Source organism: Entelurus aequoreus, linkage group LG28, assembly GCF_033978785.1.
Source record: "Entelurus aequoreus isolate RoL-2023_Sb linkage group LG28, RoL_Eaeq_v1.1, whole genome shotgun sequence".
In the NCBI taxonomy this organism is placed as follows: Eukaryota; Metazoa; Chordata; class Actinopteri; order Syngnathiformes; family Syngnathidae; genus Entelurus; species Entelurus aequoreus.
The window spans coordinates 18,229,813-18,257,034 of NC_084758.1; the positions used below are offsets into that span (position 1 = coordinate 18,229,813).

At 35.5% G+C, this 27,222-nt stretch overlaps 1 protein-coding gene across 1 annotated transcript in view; it reads left to right on the plus strand.

Moving 5' to 3' along the window:
- The first annotated feature begins 1,839 nt into the window (after window positions 1-1,839).
- The window catches only part of xpnpep2 (X-prolyl aminopeptidase (aminopeptidase P) 2, membrane-bound), a 30,325-nt gene continuing 4,942 nt past the window's right edge, over window positions 1,840-27,222 (plus strand). The window contains 20 exon segments of the mRNA XM_062040019.1: window positions 1,840-1,994; window positions 2,167-2,228; window positions 9,848-9,958; window positions 10,054-10,117; window positions 10,391-10,495; window positions 15,217-15,330; window positions 15,473-15,619; window positions 19,111-19,212; window positions 19,311-19,392; window positions 19,465-19,666; window positions 21,690-21,779; window positions 21,854-21,963; window positions 22,046-22,123; window positions 25,065-25,136; window positions 25,214-25,274; window positions 25,340-25,409; window positions 25,501-25,605; window positions 25,695-25,754; window positions 26,663-26,739; window positions 26,825-26,914. Coding sequence (XP_061896003.1) covers window positions 1,943-1,994; window positions 2,167-2,228; window positions 9,848-9,958; window positions 10,054-10,117; window positions 10,391-10,495; window positions 15,217-15,330; window positions 15,473-15,619; window positions 19,111-19,212; window positions 19,311-19,392; window positions 19,465-19,666; window positions 21,690-21,779; window positions 21,854-21,963; window positions 22,046-22,123; window positions 25,065-25,136; window positions 25,214-25,274; window positions 25,340-25,409; window positions 25,501-25,605; window positions 25,695-25,754; window positions 26,663-26,739; window positions 26,825-26,914 — 1,854 coding nt within the window. The 5' untranslated portion in view covers window positions 1,840-1,942.

Consider the following 27,222-nt stretch of genomic DNA (forward strand, 5'->3'; position numbering starts at 1 on the left):
AGCAGATGAGGGCTGGCTGGCGTAGGTGGAGTGCTAATGTTTTTATCATAGCTCTGTGAGGTCCCGTTGCTAAGTTAGCTTCAATGGCGTCGTTAGCAACAGCAAGCTGGAAAGCATTAACCGTGTATTTACATGTCCAGGGTTTAATAGTGTTGTTGATTTTCTGTCTATCCTTCCAGTCAGGGGTTTATGTCTTTTGTTTATATCTGCATTTGAGCCCGATGCTATCACGTTAGCTCCGTAGCTAAAGTGTTTCGCCGATGTATTGTTGTGGAGATAAAAGTCACTGTGAATGTCCATTTCACGTTCTCGACTCTCATTTTCAAGAGGGTATAGTATCTGAGGTGGTTTAAAATACAAATCCGTGATCCACAATAGAAAAAGGAGAAAGTGTGGAATCCAATGAACCAGCTTGTACCTAAGTTACGGTCAGAGCGAAAAAGATACGTCCTGCACTGCACTATAGTCCTTCACTCTCACTTTCCTCATCCACAAATCTTTCATCCTCGCTCAAATTAATGGAGTAATCGTCGCTTTCTCGATCCGAATCTCTCTCGCTGCTGGTGTAAACAATAGGGAAATGTGAGCAGCCCTCCAGCTTGTGACGTCACGCTACTTCCGGTAGGGGCAAGGCTTTTTTTAATCAGCGACCAAAAGTTGCGAACTTTATCGTCGTTGTTCTCTACTAAATCCTTTCAGCAAAAATATGGCAATATCGCGAAATGATCAAGTATGACACATAGAATGGATCTGTTATCCCCGTTTAAATTTTAAAAAATTCATTTCAGTAGGCCTTTAATGCAAGCTTTAAAAAAAAAGAAGAAAAAAAGAAGTAACTAAATAGTTACTTTTCACAGTAACGCATTACTTTTTGGTGTAAGTAACTGAGTTACTTTTGAAATAAAGTAACTAGTAACTGTAACGAGTTACTGGTTTTCAGTAACTAACCCAACACTGTATATATATATATATATATATATATATATATATATATAAATATATATATATATATATATATATATATATATATATATATATATATATATATATATATATATATATATATATATATATATATATATATATATATATATATATATATATATATTATATATATATATATATATATATATATATATATATATATATATATATATTTATTTTTTTTTTTTGTATGTATTTATGTACATATGTCCGATAGGGACAATCGGTAGAACAAGAAAAAAACAGAAATATATTTATAATAATTAATATTAATTAATTAATTTAACTTTAATTAATACACAATAAATTGGCCCACTGAGAGCCAAGTTGTATATATATATATATTTATCATATATATATATATATATATATATATATATATATATTTTTTTTTTTAATTTTCTCCTTTCAATACTTAACTTCTCCATGTTTTACGCGGCAGCCAGCATGTGGCACTGTCCCGCTGGAGAAAGGTGTCGGAACGTCATCCATCCAGTGGGATGAGATGTTCCGACAAATGTGCTCAGCAGGATACAGCTGTGTTCACTTCCTCTTCTGATTTATGTGCCATGACGCTGAGCTGCAACATATGGCTGACGACACATGTTGCCAGTTGTTTACACAATAATGGCTGTGTCGACTCGTTTTCCAGCGGTGTCTGCGCTGCCATGCGAGCTGTACACTGGCTTCTCTAAAGAATATCCCCGGGAAAGTGCGTTTTAAATTGTGAAATGTGAGCCATTTGCAGGAAGCTAAGCTGTGACACACACTATTAAAATGAATGAATTAGTAGACGAGTGTGCACAAGTATCACGAGGCGGCTGGGAGAGGAGACGGCAGGATTGGAGGGACAGGAGAGAGAGGGAGAGAAAGAGATAAACCACACATTCACTTCTCACCACACACCCACAGACACCGCACACTCAGCGCTGCACCTGCTCCAGCACCGAGAGCCAAGATGGTCTCTTACTGCTGGATGACGGCTCTTCTTCTGGCGGCCATAACTGCAGGTACATTTTATTTTTAAATTACAAAAGAGTTCAAGTCAATAAGAGTTGATGAGAACAGGATACTTTGCTGAATGTGTGGCCTTTAGTAGAAGAGGTTTTGTTCTTTCCCACTCAAAACAAAAAGTGCTGACTTGACGATATAGTCACTTTTTATGTTGACCTCTCATTTCAGGCCATGTCAGCGGCAGCACTTTTTTTGAAGCTACCGAGAGGAACTGCTCTCTGTCGCCCCCGGTGAGTTTTACGTGAATCCTTGAATGCAGCATAAATATATACTGAAAGTATTTACCGTCATCTAATGTTATCTTTCATTTATTTCTTTGTTTTATTAGGTTTTTTTGGTTGCATGGAGGCTAAACCTAAATTTTACTTTTAATTACAAATAAGCTTAGAGAAATAACATAAATAAATGGTTAATTAAATATACATAAAAAAATAGCAAGAATGTTCATAAATAATATTTTGCTTCAATGCCTGATCAAAACTTATTTTCCTTTTATTCCTATTAACTATCGCATAGTTTTATTCATAGATAGTTTAATTTGAAATAATAATAATTTTTGTTTTATTAAAATTTTAACACCCGCACATTATTATAAATATATTTATGTTGTTTTATTGTTTATTTAATGGTGTATTGCACAAAGGCTAAACCAAAATTTTTCTTTTAATTCTAAAAAAAAAAAGTTCTGGGAGACAAGTAAATATATTTGTTTCATTATTAAATGAAAAAAAATTATTTAAATCAAATAAACAATTTTGATTAATAATACATATTTTTTGTTTTTAAAACATGTTTCAAGAGATGTATTTGATACAATGTCTGTTGTACACTACCTGATCAAAACTATAATATTTTACTTTTGTTCCCATTAACTTAAATCTCATAGTTTTATCGATAAGAAATTAATTTTTTTTTAAAAATTGTTTTATTTAAATTGTAATACACGCAAAAATATTATAAATAAATTTGTGTTATTTTATTGTTTATTTCATGGTGTATTGCACAAAGGCTGAACCAAAAATTAAAGTAAATATATTTGTTTCATTATTCAACACAAAAATAAAAATCAAATAAACAATTTTGATTAATAATATTTTGTTTTTAAAACATGTTTCAAAAGCTGTATTTGATACAATGTCTGTTGTACAGTGCCTGATCAAAACTATAATATTTTCCTTTTGTTCCCATTAACTTAAATCTCAGTTTTATCGATAAGAAATTAATAAAAAATAAAAAATAAAAAAAAGGTTTTATTTAAAATGTAATACATGCATATTATTATAGATATATTTATGTTATTTTATTGTTTATTTCATGGTGTATTGCACAAAGGCTGAACCAAAAATTCAAGTAAATATATTTGTTTCATTATTCAATACAAAAATAAAAATCAAATAATTAATTTTGATTAATAATATTTTGTTTTTGTTTTTAAAACATGTTTCAAAAGCTGTATTTGATACAATGTCTGTTGTACAGTGCCTGATCAAAACTATAATATTTTCCCTTTGTTCCCATTAACTTAAATCTCATAGTTTTATCAATAAGAAATTAATTTTTAAAAAAATTTAAAAATTGTTTTATTTATAATGTAATACACGCATATTATTATACATATATTTATTTTATTTTATTGTTTATTTCATGGTGTATTGCACAAAAGCTAAATCAATGTTTTTCTTTTCATTGTAAAAAAAAAAAAAAAAGTTCTGGGAGACAAGTAAATATATTTGTTTCATTATTAAATACAAAAATTAAATAAACAGATTTGATTAAAACATTTTTGTTGTTGTTTTTAACACGTTTCAAGAGCTGTATTTGATACTATGCCAGTTGTACAGTGCCTGATCAAAAGTATAATATTTTCCCTTTGTTCCCATTAACTTAAATCTCATAGTTTTATTGATAAGAATTGTATTTCATGTTTTTAATTTTAAAAAAAATTTAATCAAAATTTTAGTACATGCACGTTATTATAAATATATTTCTGTTTTTTTGTTGTTTATTTCATGGTGTGTTGCATGAAGGCTAAACTTAAATTGTTCTTTTAATTCTGCAAAAAATGTTTTATAAAATTCTGGGAGACAATTTAATATATTTGTTTCATTATTAAATAAATAACATAATAAATAAATAAATAACTTTGATGAATAATATTTTGCTTCAGTTTTTAAAAATGTTGCAAGAGCTGTAGTTGATGATGTCTGTTTTACAATGCCTGATCAAAAATATAATATTTTCTCTTTAATCCTATTGACCTAAATCTCATAGTTTTATTGACCAAAAATGTAAGTTTTTTTTTAAATACATGCAATTTATTATAAATATATATTCTGTTATTTTATTGTTTATTTCATGGCATAAAGGCTAAACCTAAACTGTTATTTTAATTAAAAAAATACAAATAACGTCCTGGGAGCCATCCATCCATCCCTCCATCCATATTCTACCGCTTATCCCAATAAAATTAAATAAAAAATAAAAAAACAATTTCAATGAATAAAATCTTGTTTTATTTTGTTAAACATGTTGCAAGAGCTGTAGGTGATACATCCATGTGTTTGAGCGCTTTAATTCCAACTTAAATCTCAGAACGATAGTTTTATTATTTTAAAGTAATAGAGTTGTTTTTTTTAAATTTTTACTAATGCTATTATAAATACTTTTCCATTATTTTGTTATCTATTTCATTGTGTATTTTTTGTCTGAATGGAGGCTAAACCTAAATTATATATAATATATACATATATAAATATGTAAATATATATATACATACATACAAATACATATATATATATATATATATATATATATATATATATATATATATATATATATATATATATATATATATATATATATATATACACGCATATACAAACTGTATACATACATATATACATATTTATACATACATATATATGTACACATAAATATATGTATACAAATATACATATATATATACAGTACATACAAAAGGGACAAGCGGTAGAAAATGGATGGATGGATTCTATTCTATTATATTCTATTCTGTTCTATAGATAGATAGATAGATAGATAGATAGATAGATAGATAGATAGATAGATAGATAGATAGATAGATAGATAGATAGATAGATAGATAGATAGATAGATAGATAGATAGATAATTACTTTATTTTTTATAAATATTGAGTTTTTTTGATAGTTACATAGCACAAAATATTTTTGGAAGGGTATAAATATTTTATTTTATTTCTATTTGGTTTAATTTTATTACAGTATGTGTGTTTTTGAAATAGTTTTCCAATGTTTTATTGTATGTTTTCATGTGTAATTTTTGGCTGCATGGCTTTTAATTCCAAAAAAAACCCCAGAAAGATAATCAATTGCATGTTGCAAAATATGTTTAAAAAATAAATAATTTTAAAAGGTAAAATGTTGCTTTTTGATATGTTGCAAGAGCTGTAGTTGATGCCTTTACCTGAGGCAAAACTAAACATTTTCCCTTTAATCGCATACATTTAAAGCTCATAACAATTGTTTTTAATAGAAATAAAAAGAAAATAAATATAATAACTTTTTTATCATTAATATTTATTTTTTTGGAGGGGGGAATTAAAAAAAAAATCAAAAATGTATCATTTTAATATATTTTTTTCTACGGTAATTGTTTCAGTGTTAAATAATTACATACATTTAAAGCTCTTAACAACTGTTTTTATTGATTAAAAAAAAAATCTAATAACTTTTTTATTTATAAATAATTTTTGGGGGGGGGTGCGGGGAATAAAAAAATATCTAAAATGAATAATTTTAATATTTTTTTTACATACATTTAAAGCTCTTAATTGTTTTTATTGATTAAAACAATATACTAACGTTTTTATTATTAATTTTTAAAAATTGGGGGGGTGCGGGGAATGAAAAAAAAAAGTAAAATTAATATTTATTCATTTTTTTCTACGGTAATTGTTTCAGCGTTGAATAATTACATATATTTAAAGCTCTTAAAAATTGTTTTTATTGATGAAAAAAAATCTAATAACTTTTTTACCATCAATATTTTTTTGGGGGGGTGCGGGGAATAAAAAAAATCCAAAATTAATAATTTTAATATTTTTTTCGACGGTATATGTTTCAGTGTTGAATAGTTACATACATTTAAAGCTCTTAATAATTGTTTTTATTGATTAACAAAACAAATCTAATAACTTATTTATTATTAATAATTGTTTGATGGGGTGCGGGGAGTAAAAAAAAATCTAAAATGAATCATTTTAATATTTTTTTTCTACGGTAATTGTTTCAGTGTTGAATAAGCATAAAAATACATTGGTTGTATGTCTGCATGGTGGCAAAACTAACTTTTTGCCACAAATGTAATATTCAGCAAGGAATATTCAGCAACTGTTGTTGTGAATGTGAAACGGTTGCAGTAAATGGACCTTCTGCACACAGTTAATGATTACAACAATGGGAGATACGAGAAGCGATGATTCAGCAGTTCCTCATCTTACTAAATCGGTCCTTCACTGCCAATGTGTGTGTGTGTGTGTGTGTGTGTGTGTGTGTGTGTGTGTGTGTGTGTGTGTGTATGTGTGTGTGTGTGGGTGTGTGTGGGTGTGTGTTCTTGTATTTGTACCCTTCTTGAGACATCACCAAGGAAAAGTAGCTTCCATATGAGGAGGTGTGAACAAGTTAGGACATAAATCATGGTCCCAATACGGAAAACCATTGCATCTATCAGAGAATGTCTCATGTGCACCCCTGGTGGTGAAATCTATCAAAATCAGGGTGGTCCCAAAAAGGAGTGATTTTTCAAATTGACTGCGTGTCGGTTTTAAAAGTGCTCCCCCTCTTGTCAACATATGAAATAACAAGTGTGTCTAAAAAATTTGAAGTGCTCCCCCTTTTGGTCAACATATGTAATCACGAGTGTGTGTAGGAAATTGAAATGCGCCCCCTTTGGCCAAAAATTTTTTTTTTCTAAATAAATAAAAATGTATAGAGACATACTGGAATAAGTTGAAGTAAATATTGAAGATTAAAAACCAATTACAAACAAAAAATAATAATAATAATAAATTAACTAAAAGCAGTCTTTTTCTCACAATGTGTCGACTTCTTTCTTATAAAATTGGGAACAATTTCTCATATTCTTTCTGCTTCTGTAATATTGCAATATTTTCTCGTAAAATTATTACTTTTTCATGTAAAATTAGTACTTTTTACTGCAAAATGGTGACATTTTTCATATAAAATTCTGACTTTTATCATAATATTGCAAATTTTTTGGTTGTTTTTGTAAAACAGTGACATTTCTTTCAAAATTATGACCTTTGTCATAATTTTGCCAAGTAAAATTCCGATTATTATTATAATATTGCCAACAATGTTCAAGTTTTCAGTAACTCTTTCTGTCTTGCCTCTGGTGAGGGCGGTCACATTTTTTTCTCCTCCCGTCTTCTCCTTGCTTGCTCTCTTTGTCTTGTCTTGTCTGAACTTTTTTTGAAGCCTCTTTCTTTGCGCTCTCCTCCAATCTAAACATCAGACATGGAATTGATTAGCTGGACTCTCGACTCAATTGACAAAATCTTTTTGACGAGGAAAAGAGGTTCTGGGGAGCCTGGCTGCCCTGATGGAACCATTGCTGCGGGGTACATGAGAGATTCCTGGGACAAATGGAGAATCATGTGCCTCTCAGTCCTTTCCATCGAGGACGTGGAAGACATCTACCTATTTGGAACCGTGATCACGGGCACCTGCTGATTGGGCTGGGCATTGCTCTGGTGTATCGTAAAATTCGTAAGACGATGGCAGCCACCCAAGGAGCCCAAAGGCTGTTCGTCGCAATGGAAGGTCTGGGCCGGGCTGTGGGATCACAGTCTGGGGCGATTTCTGAACTGAATTGCAAGATGGATCACATCATGGAGAAGCTTGCTGAAAAGGAAAAATTGGATATGAGAGCCACTCTACCAACCGAGCTACACCGCCCCAAGAGTGGCCGTGCCAGCAACCTGAGGGTTCCTGGTTCGATCCCCACCTTCTACCAATCACGTCACGTCCGTTGTGTCCTTGAGCAAGACACTTCCGCCTTGCTCCTGATGGGTCGTGGTTAGGGCCTTGCATGGCAGCTCCCGCCAAATGTGTGTGTGAATGTGTGTGTGAATGGGTGAACGTGGAAATAGTGTCAAAGCGCTTTGAGTACCTTGAAGGTAGAAAAGCGCTATACAAGTACAACCCATTGAACCCATTTACCTTTATCATAATATTGCACAAATGTTCAGTTTTTATTGTAAAATTTTGACCTGCGTTGAGTAAAATGTTGTCTTTTACCATAGCACGTTTTTCTTGTGAAATTCCAACTCATTTTTCACAACAAGCTTTTTTATATTTGCATAGTATGTATATATTATTAATGTTGTAAATACACATCTTTATATATCTAGAAAGGCTTGTCCTAAAGAGGTAGGCCTTTTTCTCAGGTCTCAAGAAAGTAACAAATACAAGAATGTGTGTGTGTGTGTGTGTGTGTGTGTGTGTGTGTGTGTGTGTGTGTGTGTGTGTGTGTGTGTGTGTGTGTGTGTGTGTTCTGGCAATGCTTACTTAATGGGGACATCGCTCTGTTTACACAGTCACCTTTAGGGGACCTCTGACGGTATAGGGACAAAAAAACAGGTCCCCTAAAGGGACACGTTTTTAAATGATAGTCAGATCCTAAGTGATTTTTAAGCTTTAAACATGTTTACTGGTTAGTTTGAGTGCGAGACATTTGCACAGCAGCCCCCTCATCGGGCTGTAGCTGGTACTGCACTCGCTGCTCTGCTCACACTTCTTCCGTGTATAGTTAATCACTTCCACCTGGTGAAACTTCCTATAAGAGGACAGCTGCAGTGCTGTATTCTGAGGATCATGTCATATTTGATTTTAACATTTATTTATTTTTTTTGAAATGGTCAAATGTGTGTGAATTATGCAAATGTTTTAAAATTTGGTCCCCATGAACCATATTAACTCCTTTTCCCCAGGGTCCCCAGTAAGAATGATTAGCACTAGGGATGTCCGATAATGGCTTTTTGCCGATATCCGATATTCCGATATTGTCCAACTCTTTAATTACCGATATCGATATCAACCAATACCGATATATACAGTCGTGGAATTAAGACATGATTATGCCTAATTTGGACAACCAGGTATGGTGAAGATAAGGTCCTTTTTTAAAAAAATAATAAAATAAAATAAGATAAATAAATCAAAAAACATTTTCTTGAATAAAAAAGAAAGTAAAACAATATAAAAACAGTTACATAGAAACTAGTAATGAATGAAAATGAGTCAAATTAACTGTTAAAGGTTAGTACTATTAGTGGACCAGCAGCACGCACAATCATGTGTGCTTACGGACTGTATCCCTTGCAGACTGTATTGATATATATTGATATATAATGTAGGAACCACAATATTAATAACAGAAAGAAACAACCCTTTTGTGTGAATGAGTGTAAATGGGGGAGGGAGGTTTTTTGGGTTGCTGCACTAATTGTAAGTGTATCTTGTGTATTTTTTGTTGATTTAATAAAAAATAAAAAATAAAATAAAATACAAACGATACCGATAATTTCCGATATTACATTTTAAAGCATTTATCGGCCGATAATATCAGCACAGTACTTCATCAATCCAGAGATTCAAAGACGTGTATGAGCTAACTGGGCAGTGGCCATTATACCAATTTTTTTGTATGCCTCCACAACCTGTAGAAAGGATGGTCCCCACAAGTGATGCTCAAAAACTTGGTCCCCATTCCAAATGATAACCAGTATGTGTGTGTGTGTGTGTGTGTGTGTGCGTGTGTGTGTGTCAGCACCTTCCCAGCACGGCAGTGAACACCAGCGTCCGCCTGCAGGAGTTACGCCAGCAGATGCACTCGTCCAACATCTCCGCCTACATCGTCCCAGGCACCGACGCCCACCTGGTACCTGGCCCGCCAATCATCATGTTAGAATGCCCTGTGTTGGATTCATTGTGTGCGTTTTGTGTGCGACGCTAAACCGTGTGTGTCTGTGTCAGAGCGAGTACATATCACCGCGAGACGCCAGGATGGCCTTCATGACCGGCTTCACTGGCTCTGCAGGTACACTCCTCCTCCTCCTTCTCCTCCTCCTCCTCCTCTGGGACTCGCCATCCCACGTCTGAGCTGCTTTAATCCTCACTTGAAGAGCCTCCCCCGCCATAGATCTAAAAAGGAAGATTTAAAGTGGATTAATCATGCCACAGCTTCGGTGGAACAGTGAGATAAAAGAAGGCCGCCCCCCTCACGTTTAGTCGATGGCCATCCCCTTCAAAACTGGACCGCGGTTTGTAATTCTTGCTGTTGGCTGACTTGTCTCCGTCCTCCTCCTGCAAGGCACCGCCGTGGTCACGCCCGGCAAAGCGGCGCTGTGGACGGACAGTCGCTACTGGGTCCAAGCCCAGAGACAGATGGACTGCAACTGGGATCTGCAAAAAGATGGTGGGCCCCTATCTATGGTTCTTTCACAGCACACTCCAATACTGTAGTGCAGTGTTTTTCAACCACAGTGCCGCGGCACACTAGTGGGCAGTGAGATACAGTCTGGTGTGCCGTGGGAGATTATCTAATTTCACCTATTTAGGTTAAAAATATTTTTTGCACACCAGTAATTATAGTCTGCAAATTATGTGTTGCTGTTGAGTGTCGGTGCTGCCTAGAGCTCGGCAGAGTAACCGTGTAATACTCTTCCATATCAGTAGGTGGCAGCCGGTAGCTAATTGTTTTGTAGATGTCGGAAACAACTGGAAGCAGTGTGCAGGTAAAAAGGTATTTAATGCTTAAAGGCCTACTGAAATTAGATTTTCTTATTTAAACGGGGATAGCAGATCCATTGTATGTTTCATACTTGATCATTTCGCGATATTGCCATATTTTTGCTGAAAAGATTTAGTAGAGAACATCGACGATAAAGTTCGCAACTTTTGGTCGCTGATAAAATAGCCTTGCCTGTACCGGAAGTAGCGTGATGTCACAGGTTGTGGAGCTCCTCACATCTGCACATTGTTTACAATCATGGCCACCAGCAGCGAGAGCGATTCGGACCGAGAAAGCGACGATTACCCCATTAATTTGAGCGAGGATGAAAGATTCGTGGATGAGGAAAGTGAGAGTGAAGGACTAGAGGGCAGTGGAAGCGATTCAGATAGGGAAGATGCTGTGAGAGGCGGGTGGGACCTGACATTCAGCTGGGAATGACTAAAACAGTAAATAAACACAAGACATATATATACTCTATTAGCCACAACACAACCAGGCTTATATTTAATATGCCACAAATTAATCCCGATTATCAAACACCTCCCGTCTCCCGTCCATATAACCCACCAATACAACTCAAACACCCGCACAACACACTCAATCCCACAGCCCAAAGTACCGTTCACCTCCGCAAAGTTCATACAGCACATATATTTCCCCAAAGTTACGTACGTGACATGCACATAGCGGCACGCACGGACGGGCAAGCGATCAAATGTTTGGAAGCCGCAGCTGCGTACTCACGGTAGCGCGTATCCAACTCAAAGTCCTCCTGGTAAGAGTCTCTGTTGTCCCAGTTCCCCACAGGCCAATGGTAAAGCTTGACTGTCATCGTTCGGGAATGTAAACAATGAAATACCGGCTACGACGTAGCCGCTACGTGTTTGTGTTGCTGCAGCCGGCCGCTAATACACCGCTTCCCACCTACAGCTTTCTTCTTTGCTATCTCCATTGTTCATTAAACACATTGCAAAAGATTCACTAACACAGATGTCCAGAATACTGTGGAATTTTGCGATGAAAACAGACGACTTAATAGCTGGCCACAATGCTGTCCCAAAATGTCCACTACAATCCGTGACGTCACGCGCAAACGTCATCATACCGAGACGTTTCCAGCAGGATATTTCGCGGGAAATTTAAAATTGCACTTTACTAATCTAACCCGGCCGTATTGGCATGTGTTGCAATGTTAAGATTTCATCATTGATATATAAACTATCAGCCTGCGTGGTCGGTAGTAGTGGGTTTCAGTAGGCCTTTAAACCAAAAATAAACAAAAGGTGAGTGCCCCTAAGAAAAGGCATTGAAGCTTAGGGAAGGCTATGCAGAACGAAACTAAAACTGAACTGGCTACAAAGTAAACAAAAACAGAATGCTGGACGACAGCAAAAACTTACAGCGTGTGGAGCAGACTGTGTCCACAAAGTACATTTGTACATGACATGACAATCAACACCAAAATAGGAGCGCAAGACAAGAACTAAAACACTATACGCAGGAAAACACCGAAAAACTCCAAATAAGTCACGGCAGGATGTGACAGGTCGTGACAGTACACCTACTTTGAGACAAGTGCTATAGTGATGCATGGTTGGTTATGGTTATGGTTTGAATTCATATCCGACAATTGCGACGACAACTTTTTACTGTCAACTGAGTTTAGTTTTTTAACGATTTCTGCTGGTGGTGTGCCTCCGGATTTTTTCAACGCAAAAAATGTGCCTCGGTTCAAAAAAAGGTTGAAAAACACTGCTGTAGTGCAGGGCATCATGAGTTTAAAAAGGAACCAGATTCGTTTTGAAAAATCTGTTATTCTGATTGCTACAAATGTGCCGCAATCTTGTGGATAGCGCCGCGCAAATCACGTTGACGACTAAGTGACGGTAGCACAGCATTCACTTATATGACCCAATATAAACAACCTTCCCTAGTCATAGCGCAAAAACAAAACAAAAAAGTCAACATGCATGGTCCCACATGACACAACCTGCGCATTGAACTTTGTTGATATTATTTAAAAAAACTGTCCAAGCACCATAAAACATTTAAAATGACACCCATTTAAATCCATTACAAAGCATGATGGGAAAAAACGCAAAATACTCTCTCCACATTTATCTATGTTTGGTGCAATTTAGCTGCCTGGTATTTCCGATACATTACAAAACTTTAAGAAGGTTGTCATGGAAGTAAACAAGGTAGAAGTCGAGCTTTCACATACTCTTAATATCCAATTATATTAATAATTAATTACACAGTATATTCATTATACTAGAATATATATATATATATATATATATATATATATATATATATATATATATATATATATATATATATATATATATATATATATATATATATATATATATATATATATATATATATATATATATATATATATATATATATATATATATATATATATATGTATATATGTATCCATCATATTAAAATAACATGTACATAAATAAATGTATAGGCATGTATATATATTTATGTATTAGTGTTGTCCTGATACCAATATTTTGGTACCGGTACCAGTACCAAAATTATTTCGATACTTTTTGGTACTTTTCGGTATTTTCCTAAATAAAGGGGATCACAAAATATTGCATTATTAAGTTAAAAGTTAAAGTTAGAGTACCAATGATTGTCACACACACACTACGTGTGGTGAAATTTGTCTTCTGCATTTGACCCATCCCCTTGATCACCCCCTGGGAGGTGAGGGGAGCAGTGGGCAGCAGCGTAGCCGCGCCCGGGAATCATTTTTGGTGATTTAACCCCCAATTCCAACCTTTGATGCTGAGTGCCAAGCAGGGAGGTAATGGGTCCCATTTTTATAGTCTTTGGTATGACCCGGCCGGGGTTTGAACTCACAACCTACCCATCTCAGGGCGGACACTCTAACCACTAGGCCACTTAACAAACAATCTTACGGTACATTAAACATATGTTTCTTATTGCAAGTTTGTCCTTAAATAAAATAGTGAACATACAAGACAATTTGTCTTTTAGTAGTAAGTAAACAAACAAATGCTCCTAATTTAGTCTGCTGACATATGCAGTAACATATTGTGTCATGTATCATTCTATTATTTTGTCAAAATTAATAAGGACAAGTGGTAGAAAATGAATTATTAATCTACTTGTTCATTTACTGTTAATATCTGCTTACTCTCTCTTTTAACATGTTCTATCTACACTTCTGTTAAAATGTAATAATCACTTATTCTTCTGTGGTTTGGATACTTTACATTAGTTTTGGATGATACCACAAATTTGGGTATCAATCCGATACCAAGTAGTTACAGGATCATACATTGGTCATATTCAAAGTCCTCATGTGTCCAGGGACATATTTTCTGACTTTATATACATAATATACCGTATTTTTCGGACTATAAGTCGCAGTTTTTTTCATAGTTTGGCCGGGGGTGCGACTTATACTCAGTAGCGACTTATGTGTGGAATTATTAACACATTACCATAAAATATCAAATAATATTATTTAGCTCATTCACGTAAGAGACTAGACGTATAAGATTTCATGTGTTTTAGCGATCAGGAGTGACAGATTGTTTGGTAAACGTATAGCATGTATGTTATATATTATAGTTATTTGAATGACTCTTACCATAATATGTTACGTTAACATACCAGGCACGTTCTCAGTTGGTTATTTATGCCTCATATAACGTACACTTATTCAGCCTGTTGTTCACTATTCTTTATTTATTTGAAATTGCCTTTCAAATGTCTATTCCTGGTGTTGGCTTTTATCAAATAAATTTCCCCAAAAAATGCGACTTATACTCCAGTGCGACTTATATATGTTTTTTTCCTTCTTTATTATGCATTTTCGGCCGGTGCGACTTATACTCCGGAGCGACTTATAGTCCGAAAAATACGGTAAACATTTTTTAAACGAAAGAAGATGTCATCATCATCATTTCAAAATGATTCAAAATCCATAATTTCAAGCAAAATTCTTCTGACTTTAAGGAAATATTGTTAACCTTACTTTTTTTTTCGGTTTGATGTTCTTAGTACTTTTCTTTAGCAGGAAAAACTAAAAGTTTTAATAACTCTACATGATCACATACCGTGAATTGCAATTGTCACCATTGGAAATTAATTGTTTAAAATCAGTGGTTCTCAAACCCTTTTCACCGAGTACCACCTCAGTAAAAAAAAAAAAAAATACAGTAGTGTAGTAGGCCTACGTAGTCATTAAAAACAAGCCAGAGGTTTTATTTGACGAGAATATTGAATATTCTTGGCTACTGTAACATTACACACAGTTTGAACAGTAACACTGTGTTTAAATAAAGGTATCAGTAATAATAATGTGTTATTTGACTGTATTAATGTCTATTATTTTCATTGTTCCACAGTGTCCATAAGCAGCATAGCAGAGTGGCTAATCTCGGAGATACCGCATGGAGGTCTGATTGGCTTCGATCCCTTCCTCTTCTCCCATCAGTAAGTCTCTACCCGCGCCCCCGTCAGTCCGCATTATCCCCACCGCAGCCCTGATAGACTGAGAATATATCGACGGAGGCGGCGGACGCCGACGCCGACGCCGCCAGACGGCTCCCTTCTGATTGATTGACCCGGGCGCGTGTAATCATCTGCAACTTCCTCCATTAGAAACGCAGGAAGACTACAGCACGAGTCTGGAGTCAGGCAATCGAAGTCTCAAGTCGATGCCTGGCAACCTGGTGGACCGAGTGTGGAAGGAGGAGAGACCTCCCATCCCTCCTGACAGCCTCATCCGCCTGCCGGACAGAGTCATACGTAGGTTTTTCTCTTTGATTAATAATAGTAATAATCTCTTACCCTTATCTGGCTACTTAAACAGGGGCCAATAAAGCCATAAAATACAGGTTAATGTTTTTTTATGACTGGGAGACCCAATGCTAGCTTTAGGGACGAGACAAGGTTGTCTTGTTCCTGTAAACACAGGCACAGCATCATAAATCTACTGGTTAGTGCTTGTGAATAAATGAAGGACATATCAACACATATTTGACGTAACATGATTGTTATAAATGATAAATGGGTTATACTTGTATAGCGCTTTTCTACCTTCGAGGTACTCAAAGCGCTTTGACAGTATTTCCACATTTACCCATTCACACACTGATGGCGGGAGCTGCCATGCAAGGCGCTAACCAGCAGCCATCAGAGGCAAAGGGTGAGGTGTTTTGCCCAAGGACACAACGGACGTGACTAGGAAGGTAGAAGGTGGGAATTGAACCCCAGTAACCAGCAACACTCCGATTGCTGGCACAGCCACTCTACCAACTTCGCCACGCCGTTGCCCCCTTAGAGGATAGGGCATTGCTGAGATATGAATGCATTAGTTCATTTACAGGTAATAAGATAAGATAAGCATAATGGGCCCCATTCAGCAATAAGTTCCTAACTTTTCCTCATATTTTTCTTCCAAAGTGATTTCCTAAGAGGAGTCCATTCAAATTCATGACGTGTTCTTAAACGGCCAAATTGTTCCCACCTGCTTTTCTTAAGTTGCTGAATGCCAAATGGTTAGCGCGTTTGTGTCTATCATAATTTGCATATAAACACGGCCTTATTTCCCCAATATGCATATGTAAACGCCCTTAATTCCGTAATTTGCATAGGTAAACGCCCTTAATTCCCCATATAAGGGCACAGCCGAACATCAAACACACGGAGAAAACACAAACAGATTACAGAAGAGAAATTCGTATTATCCCGCGGGGCAAATACATAATGTCAAAACGTAAGTTTAAGAAAGGGGGGACTGCTGTGGTAGCCTGAAGCGTTCAAATAAATATTCGTCACTTCGGGCAAATAGGTCTACATGGTCGTGAAATATGCGCACCTCCCCAGGGCACGATCTGCGGCATCTTGTAGTAGCAGCAAAAGCATTGCCATTGTGTGAGTTGAGTTACTACAGGGTGTGAGAGGCCTGTTGGTCTTTTAAAGAGTCACCAATCACTAAATCAACGCCCCGGTAATTGATGATCGTGTGTGTGTGTGTGTGTGCGTGCGTGTGTGTGTGTGTGTGTGTGTGTGTGTGTATTTGAAATGTCTATATATTGCTCATGTTGCTATATGTCTGTCTGATCTATATCTATCTATCTATCTATCTATGGTATTAATTTAACATTAGACAATAGAAGTAAGGGAACTTGTCACACTTAAGAACAAATAGGCCACCCTTAGGGTGTTCTGGAGCACTTGTAGATTTTGTTCTTACCTACGAACAAATCCCAGCTAAGAAAACATTGGTGAATACAAAAATCTCCTTAAAAACTTCGTAAGTTGGCCTAAGAACAAAATTTGTTCTTAAGAACGGTTGCTGAATGGGGAGATATGTCTTTGTGTGGACACATCTCAACAATGGGGACTCTGATTTAGGTGCATTGCGGTGTGTACCCACCAGGTGACGCTGTTTTGCTTTCCTTTCTAATACATAGGCCATTCTAAAACCTTAATTCTAGCCTGATTTCGCCATTATTTTACCACTGTTGACATGTGTTTGGGGTCATTGTCCGGTTGGAACACCCAACGGCGCCCAAGACCCAACCTAATAGCAAAATTGTTGTTTCATCTGACATCACATGGACAAAGATAAGACCATCTGGAGGAAAGTTATGTGGTCAGATGAAACAAAAATGTAGCTGTTTGGCCACAATACCCAGCAATGTGTTTGGAAGAGAATTGATTGATTGAGACTTTTATTAGTAGGTTGCACAGTGAAGTACATATTCCGTACAATTGACCACTAAATGGTAACACCCGAATAAGTTTTTCAACTTGTTTAAGTCGGGGTCCACTTAAATTGATTCATGATACAGATATATACTATCATATATACTATTATCATAATACAGTCATCACACAAGATAATCACATTGAATTATTTACATTATTTACAATCAGGGGTGTGGAGGGGGGGGGGGGTAGGGGGGGGGGGTATGGACATCAAGTAGTGGACATAGAGAGAGAGAGATCAGAAGGCATAAGAAAAAGAAAAAGTATCTGCATTTGATTGTTTACATTTGATTATTAGCAATCCGGGGAGGGTGTTAGTTTAGGGTTGTAGCTGCCTGGAGGTGAACTTTTATTGCGGTTTTGAAGGAGGATAGAGATGCCCTTTCTTTTATACCTGTTGGGAGCGCATTCCACTTTGATGTGGCATAGAAAGAGAATGAGTTAAGACCTTTGTTAGTTCGGAATCTGGGTTCAACGTGGTTAGTGGAGCTCCCTCTGGTGTTGTAGTTATGGCGGTCATTTACGTTAAGGAAGTAGTTTGACATGTACTTCGGTATCAGGGAGGTGTAGCGGATTTTATAGACTAGAAAAGGTGAGACCTTTAATCCCAAGACCATCATTCCTACTATCAAGCATGGTGGTGGTAGTATTATGCTCTGGGCCTGTTTTGCTGCCAATAGAACTGGTGCTTTACAGAGAGTAAATGGGACAATGAAAAAGGAGGATTACCTCCAAATTCTTCAGGACAACCTAAAATCATCAGTCCGGAGGTTGGGTCTTGGGCGCAGTTGGGTGTTCCAACAGGACAATGACCCCAAACACACGTCAAAAGTGGTAAAGGAATGGCTCAATCAGGCTAGAATTAAGGTTTTAAAATGGCATTCCCAAAGTCCTGACTTAAACGTGTGGACAATGCTGAAGAAACAAGTCCCTGTCAGAAGACCAACAAATTTAGCTGAACTGCACCAATTTTGTCAAGAGGAGTGGTCAAAAATTCAACCAGAAGCTTGTGGTTGGCTACCAAAAGCGCCTTATTGCAGTGAAACTTGCCAAAGGACATGTAACCAAATTTTAAGGTTACATGGTTGACCTTAATGGTTGTTTTTAAAGGGCTTTATAAATAAAGTTGGTATGGTATGGTATGGTATTTGTGGGAGTATGATAATATGTCACACAATATGTCTTGTAGAGTTTTTTTCAGTACTTTTTGGTCGTTGACACGGTCGGTAGGAAAAAAAAAGAAGCACTGCTGGTAATAAAAGGACACCTGCAGTGAGCAAACTTGTCCAAAAGATGGCGTCATAGCACAGACCATAAAACACCCTCTCAGTGTCTTTGCTTGGGTTTTTTATAAAATCGCTTCGTCTTATAAGTCGGCGCGTTCAAAATGCAGGGAAAAAGTATATAGTCCGGAATTTACGATAGTTCAAATACTCTGCTGAGCGACAAATTATGTTTTGTTTTTGTGTGTTTCAACAGAAAATGTCGGACACATTGTTGGTTATTGCATGCTGTGTCCACAGAAAGGTCCTGGCAGATGAAAGTGGAGCAAATCCGCCATCAGATGAAGGAGAATCCCTATGAGCCAACTGCACTTCTGCTGTCAGCGCTGGATGAAACGGCCTGTAAGTGACTTTGCAGGTCTACTTGACTTTGTTGACTTAAACCTCTCAGCATGTTTAGTGGTGCAGGATGACTTAACCTCCTGTGTGTCATGTATCAGGGCTGTTTAATATGCGCGGCAACGACATCCCGTACAACCCTTTCTTCTACTCCTACACACTGCTGACCCTGGACGAGATCAGGTAGTCTCTCCCCGTCGTTATCCAAGTCATTTGGTACGCCGCTAACACCTTTAATCACCGCCCGTGCATCAGGCTGTTTGTACACACGGACAGACTGTCAGAGGAGATGAGCGTGTACCTGAACGCCTCGTGCAGCGGGTCGCTCTGCGTCCAGCTCAAGAGCTACGACTCCGTCCTGGATGACCTGAAGAAGTACGTGAGCCAGCCGGGGGTCAAAGTGTGGATCGGCACCGAGTACACAAACTACGCTCTTTATGAGGTCATCAAACCTGAGGTACTGTATGTGTTTTTTACAGTTTACGTGTTGTAAATCAGGGGTGTCCAAACTTTTTGACATGGGGTCCCGCATTTGGCTAAAAAAAAAATGTGGCCGGGGGCCGAAAGCCGATAGCATGTATGTATGTATGCATACATATATATATATATATATATATATATATATATATATATATATATATATATATATATATATATATATATATATATATATATATATATATATATATATATATATATATATATATACCCCGCCTTACGCCCAAATACAGCTGAGATAGACTCCAACACCCCCACGTGACCCCAAAAAGGGACAAACGGTATAAAATGTATATATATATATATATATATATATATATATATATATATATATATATATATATATATATATGCATACACACACATATATATATGTATATATATATATATATACATATATATATATATATATATATATATATATATATATATATATATATATGCATACACACACATATATATATATGTATATATACATATATGTATATATATGTATATGCATGTATATATATATATATATATATGCATACACACACATATATATATGTATATATATGTGTATATATATATATATATATATATATATATATATATATATATATATATATATATATATATATATATATATATATATATATATGCATACACACACATATATATATATATACATATATGTATATATATGTATATGCATGTATATATATGCATGTGTGTATGTGTATATATGTATATATACATATATATACATACATATATGTAAATATGTATATATATACATACACATATGTATATATATGTATATATGTACATATATATGTACATATATGTCTGTGTGTATATATATACAGTATATATATACATAGATGTATGTATTTATGTATATGTATACATACATATATGTATATATACATATATATGTATATATATACATATATGTATATACATGTATACATACATATATGTGTATATATACATAAACATATATGTAAAAATATACATATTTACATATATATATATATATATATATATATATACATATATGTACATATATACATATATGTATGTATACATATATGTATATATACATATATGTATGTATACATATATATATATACATACATACATACATACATACATACATACATACATACATACATACATACATATATATATATATATATACATACATACATACATACATACATACATACATACATACATACATATATATATATATATATACATACATACATACATACATACATACATACATACATACATACATACATAATATATATATATATATATATATATATATATATATATATGTATATATATATATATATATATATATATATATATATATATATACACATACATATGTGTGTGTGTGTGTGTGTGCAAATTAATATAAAGGATATATAATGAATAATTAATACAACTGGATATTAGGAGTATGAAAGTTCGACTTTTACCTTGTTTAATTCCGTGATATAAGATAAGTTTTGTAGTCAATCAGAAATATCATACAGCTAAAATGCTTCAAACAAGGATAAGTGTTTTGCAATTTTCCCATCGTGCATTGCAATTGATTTAAATGGGTGTAATTTTTAGGGGCCATGACAAGGGAAGGTTGTTTGGATATGGTCATATAAGTAAATTATGCGCTATAGGGGCACTTTAACCCAGAATTCATGGTCATTGACTTGACTTACTAACGCTGTCCGCAAGAAGGCAAATTTGCAGCAATCAAATTGTCGGATATGTATAATTAATTTGGAAAACACCCGGGCCAGATTCCTTTTTAAACTCATTCCGTCTCGCGGGTCGAACTGAAGATGCCGTAGTTTGGACACCCTTGCTCTAAATGGCCGTAGGCAACCTCCCAGTGAAGATAGCAGTGGTCAGCCTCCGTCAGCTTTATCTCCATGTGCATGTGCTTTAAAAAGTATCTCAACTGTTGTTTACAATCAACTCATCAGGAGAAACTAATGAGCAGCTCCTATTCTCCCGTGTTGACCACCAAAGCGGTGAAAGATGAGACGGAGCAGCGCATCTTAAGGGACGCTCACGTACGTTGCGTGTTGTCAACGCCACACGCGAGTTGTGTAGCTGCCGGCCTGGATGAGACTGTGCGTTTGTCCAGGTGAGAGATGCGGTGGCTGTCATCCAGCTGCTCATGTGGTTGGAGAAGGCGGTGCCAACAGGGAAGGAGACGGAGCTGAGCGCCTCCGCCTACGTCAATCATTGTCGCAGGTGCGCCTGCCCGTCTAGTTGTAGTCGGGTGAGTAGAACCATAAAAACCTTCGTGATTTTAAGAAGAGATGTTTTGTTGCAGCAAACAGAAAGATAACAGAGGTCCAAGCTTTGAAACAATCTCTGCAAGTGGACCCAATGCTGCACTGGCACATTACAGGTACGGTACCGTATTCTCCGGACTATAAGGCGCACTTCAAATCCTTTTTTTTCCCCTCAAAACTCGACAGTGCGCCTAATGTAAGGAATAAGTTTGGTTGAGCTTACCCACCTCGAAGCAATTTTATTTGCTGCATGGTGTAATGATAAGTGTGACCAGTAGATGGCAGTCAAACATAAGCGATAAGTGTAGGCTGCCCCGTTTGATGTGCTTCAACATACAAGTATTATTATGGTGTGTGTATAAGGTAAGACATATTATCTGGCGTTTTGTTTCGCAATATTATGCAAAAGCAACTTTGCTTACCTTCTGGTACCTGCTGATCTGTATTTGGGATCTGCATAAATCCTGAAAAATTGCGCCGTCTTTTTCTCTATCTTCTCGTTATGGGACATTCATCTTCCGCTGTTGCCATTTTTAATATAAAGTAGTGTAAAGTTATTACTTAGTAAACTCAGTAAACTCGCCATGAAAGCGCTAAAACATACCGGCGTAGTGAGTTTACATTATTCACCCGAGGAACTTTAGTTATTGGAGTTCCGGTCGGGCGGTTTTTCACGGGACACATTTCCGGTGTTGTTGTTTCCGGATGAGGAGATGTTGCTCCGTTATTGATCTAAGTAAAGTCTGAATGTCATTTAAACAGTTATCTCCATCTTTTGACACGTAAATAAGACCGCCCACAAAACGACACATCCAGAAAGTGGCTCGAAGATGATCTGTAAAACATAATTTATGCAACATTTTGACCAAATAACCACCATTAAATATTATGTAGACCACAAGATAGTGTTTTCAATATAGAAAAAAATTATAATAATATGACTCCTTTAATGTACCCTATAATCCGGTGCGCTTTATATACAAAAAAAGATAAAAAATAGACCATTCATCGGCAGTGCGACTTATAATCCAGTGCGCCCTATGGTCCAGAAAATACGGTAAATGTAGCCCACTATTTCTAAGTACCTAATTTTTGTGTTTGAACATTTTTTTAAATGTTCAAACACTATACATCATTCAAAATGACACCCATTTAAATCCACTACAATGCATGATAGGTAAAAAAAAAAAAAATCCCTCTTTCCACATCAAAGTTTAGCGCATTTTAGCTGCTTGATATTTCTGATTGATTACAAAACTTTAAGGAGAATGTGACAAAAGTAAACAAGGCAGAAGTCAAACTTGCACATACTCTTAATATTCAATTATATTAACCATATATCATTATAGTAATGTGTGTGTGTGTGTGTGTGTGTGTGTGTGTGTGTGTGTGTGTGTGTGTGTGTGTGTGTGTGTGTGTGTGTGTGTGTGTGTGTGTGTGTGTGTGTGTGTGTGAGTGTAAATACATAAACAAAAAATTAAATAAACAATTATTTAATTAATTAAAAAAATAAAATAAAAACAGTTATTGTGTCTAATATGCAGTTTAAAAAAAACACATGTATCTCCTAAAATATGTATTTAAATTGTAACGTATCTTTATTCGTAATCTTATCATTTTCATCTTAATTCATTTCAATTAGAATTTTTAATCTGTGTATTTACAAAATTATATATAGTTAAATTAGTACTTCTCTAACAGTGTTAAACTAAATATTAGCCCTTAAAAATATGTAGAGTAAAATTGTAATGATGAATTTAAACATGTGTATTTTAATAATATTTTACAATGTTTTTATTTTTCCAATTGTATGACTTTTTTACTTTTACTTAGTACTTTTCTTTACTTTTTTATTAATTCATTAACTGCATATTTAAAAACTAAATAATTTGTTCATTTATACATATAAAATAAGTAGGGATGTCCGATTATATCGGACTGCTGATATTATCGGCCGATAAATGCTTTAAAATGTCATATCAGAAATTATCGGTATCGGCTTCAAAATTATCAGTATCGGTTTCAAAAAGTAAAATGTATGTTTTTTCAAAACGCCTCTGTGTACACGGACGTAGGGAGAAGTACAGAGCGCCAATAAACCTTTGCATGCCGGCCCAGTCACATAATATCTACAGCTTTTCACACACACACACAAGTGAATGCAAGTCATACTTGGTCAACAGCCATACAGGTCACACTGAGGGTAGCCGTATAAACAACTTTAACACTGTTACAAATATGCGCCACACTGTGAACCCACACCATAACAAGAATGACAAACACATTTCGGGAGAACATCCGCACCGTAACACAACATAAACACAACAGAACAAATACCCAGAACCCCTTGCAGCACTAACTCTTCCGGGACGCTACAATATACACCCCACCCCGCCCACCTCAACCTCCTCATGCTCTCTCAGGGAGAGCATGTCCCAAATTCCAAGCTGCTGTTTTGAGGCATGTTAAAAAAAATAATGCACTTTGTGACTTCAATAATAAATATGGCAGTGCCATGTTGGCATTTTTTTCCCATAACTTGAGTTGATTTATTTTGGAAAAACCTGGTTACATTGTTTAATGCATCCAGCGGGGCATCACAACAAAAATTAGGCATAATAATGTGTTAATTCCACGACTGTATATATCGGTATCTGTTGATATCGGAATGGGTCATTAAGAGTTGGACAATATCGGAAATCGGCAAAAAAGCCGTTATCGGACATCTCTAAAAATAAGTGTTTTTATGATCATTTACGGTACTTTTGATTGTGTTGATTCAACTAATGGTCATTTTTAATCCGTTTTTTTTAATTTTATTTTGTATTCCTGGGTATAAATGGAGATTGTGGGTTTGTTTAATATTCACAAGAAAGTCAATTAATTAAATTGAAATACTGTACTACTAGATTTGTATTTTTTATTATATATGTGTAAAATAATAGCACTTGTTTGTGAGTCCAATAGGAATAAAAGACATTGTGCAGTAAAAGAGTAGTAAGATATATACTGTACTGGACGAGATGACGTCATATCATCTGTTTCTTCACGCTGCAGCCCCACAGGGGAAACAAACAGGAAGCTGACAGCAGATGAGATGTACCTGGTGGACTCTGGTGGTCAATATCTGTGAGTCACAACACACTGAGGCCCTCCATAATCTCCTAAAAGTAGATCCATGTCATCACTTGTCTGCACACCTCCAGAGACGGCACCACTGACGTCACCAGGACGGTCCACTGGGGCACGCCCACTGCTATGCAAAAGGTAAACACATCAAGAACACCATTTTTAACACGTTTTTAACATCCAGACTACAATGTTTTTACCAGGAAGCCTTCACTCGGGTGCTTATGGGGAATATTGAAATATCAAGAACCATATTTCCTGCGGGAACCAGAGGTATGGCTGCCTGTAGTATCTCGTCGACCACCAGAGGGCGCTGTTGGTGCGCCGTGTGTCCGCCAGGCTTGTTTACAAAATCTGTTCCCAGGTGTTAATATGGAGATGCTGGGCCGCAGAGCATTGTGGGAAGTGGGCCTCAACTACGGCCACGGGACGGGGCACGGTGTCGGGAATTATTTCGGAGTTCATGAGTGTAGGGCCCCCTTTTTTCTTTTATTTCATGTCATATAGTATGCCAAGGCACTAAAATTAATTTATTGAGTGTAATATTTTATTTTCCAGGGCCAGTTGGTTTCCAGGGCAACAACATTCCCTTTAGAGAAGGCATGTTTACATCTATAGGTGAGACTTTATTGATGTATCTGTTTATTTTCAGATCATGTGTGCATTAAGGGCCACATTGCAGTTCTGGCTTGTAACAGCCAATAATATATGAATTTGCTTTTGCATTTTATTTTATTTTTACACACACTGTAAAAAACTGACCACTCAGTCACCAGAATTTTACTGTAAAATATACAAGTTTTTTTTTTGTTGTTGTTTTTTTTTTATAACATATTACTGGAAAAGGAGAAACAGTACCACTGTTTTTTTACTTCAAAAACTGTCAGCTTACTCATCAGAATATTTTTGTAAAATTAATGGTGGTTTTTACAATAATACTGTAAATGGAAAAACAGTACCATTGTTTTTTTTTGTTTTTTTTTGTGTTTTACAACATATTACCGGAAAAGGAGAAACAGTACAATTGTTTTGTTTGTGTTTTTGTTTATTTTTTAACAACATATCACCAGAAATGGAGAAACAGTACCACTGTTGTTTTACTTCAAAAACGGTCAGCTTACTCACCATAATTGTTTGTAAAATTTATGGTGGTTTTTACAACAATACTGTAAATGGAAAAACAGTACCATTGTTTTTTTTTGGGTTTTTTTTGTGTTTTACAACATATTACCGGAAAAGGAGAAACAGTACAATTGTTTTGTTTGTGTTTTTGTTTATTTTTTAACAACATATCACCAGAAATGGAGAAACAGTACCACTGTTGTTTTACTTCAAAAACGGTCAGCTTACTCACCATAATTGTTTGTAAAATTTATGGTGGTTTTTACAACACATTACTGTAAATGGAAAAACAGTACCATTGTTTTTTAAAGAACTAAAACATTTAGTCATAGAAAATAAGTTACTTTATTGATATTATGTGATTTAAAGGAATTAAAATATCTGATGGCAACCCTTGTTGACAGAACCTGGTTATTACAAGGAGAATGACTTTGGCATCCGCATTGAAGACGTTGCCGTGGTAGTGCCCGCCCGTACCAAGGTGATTGATCGTTGAGTCATTTCTTATTGATGATGCTGCGCTTGCTAATGCGTCTGCTCACAGCTGCTGTCTCTTCTTCCTACAGTACGGCCATGACTATTTGACCTTTGACACCGTGTCCTTGGTGCCTTATGACAGGAAGTTGATTGACACCTCTCTTCTAAGCTCAGTCCAGGTAATTAGTCTTGAATGATCATATCTGATTTGAAAAAATGCATACGGTTAATCGTGTTTTTTTAATCTCTTTTGCCGCTAAAGTCACACTTTTATTTCCTCTAAAGATTCCATCAGTGCTGGCTTCCTCTTAAAGCTTTTTTTTGAGCTTCTCTTATATTCATTTGAAAATATATTCTTTAAAGCAGAGTTTCTTAACCTTCTTGACCTCAGGGCCCAACTTTTCCAAAACAGAGGAGTATAGCAACACTAGTAATGTTACTCTTAATTTCAATCTTATTCAATAATTGCAGTTGTATAATAAATAAA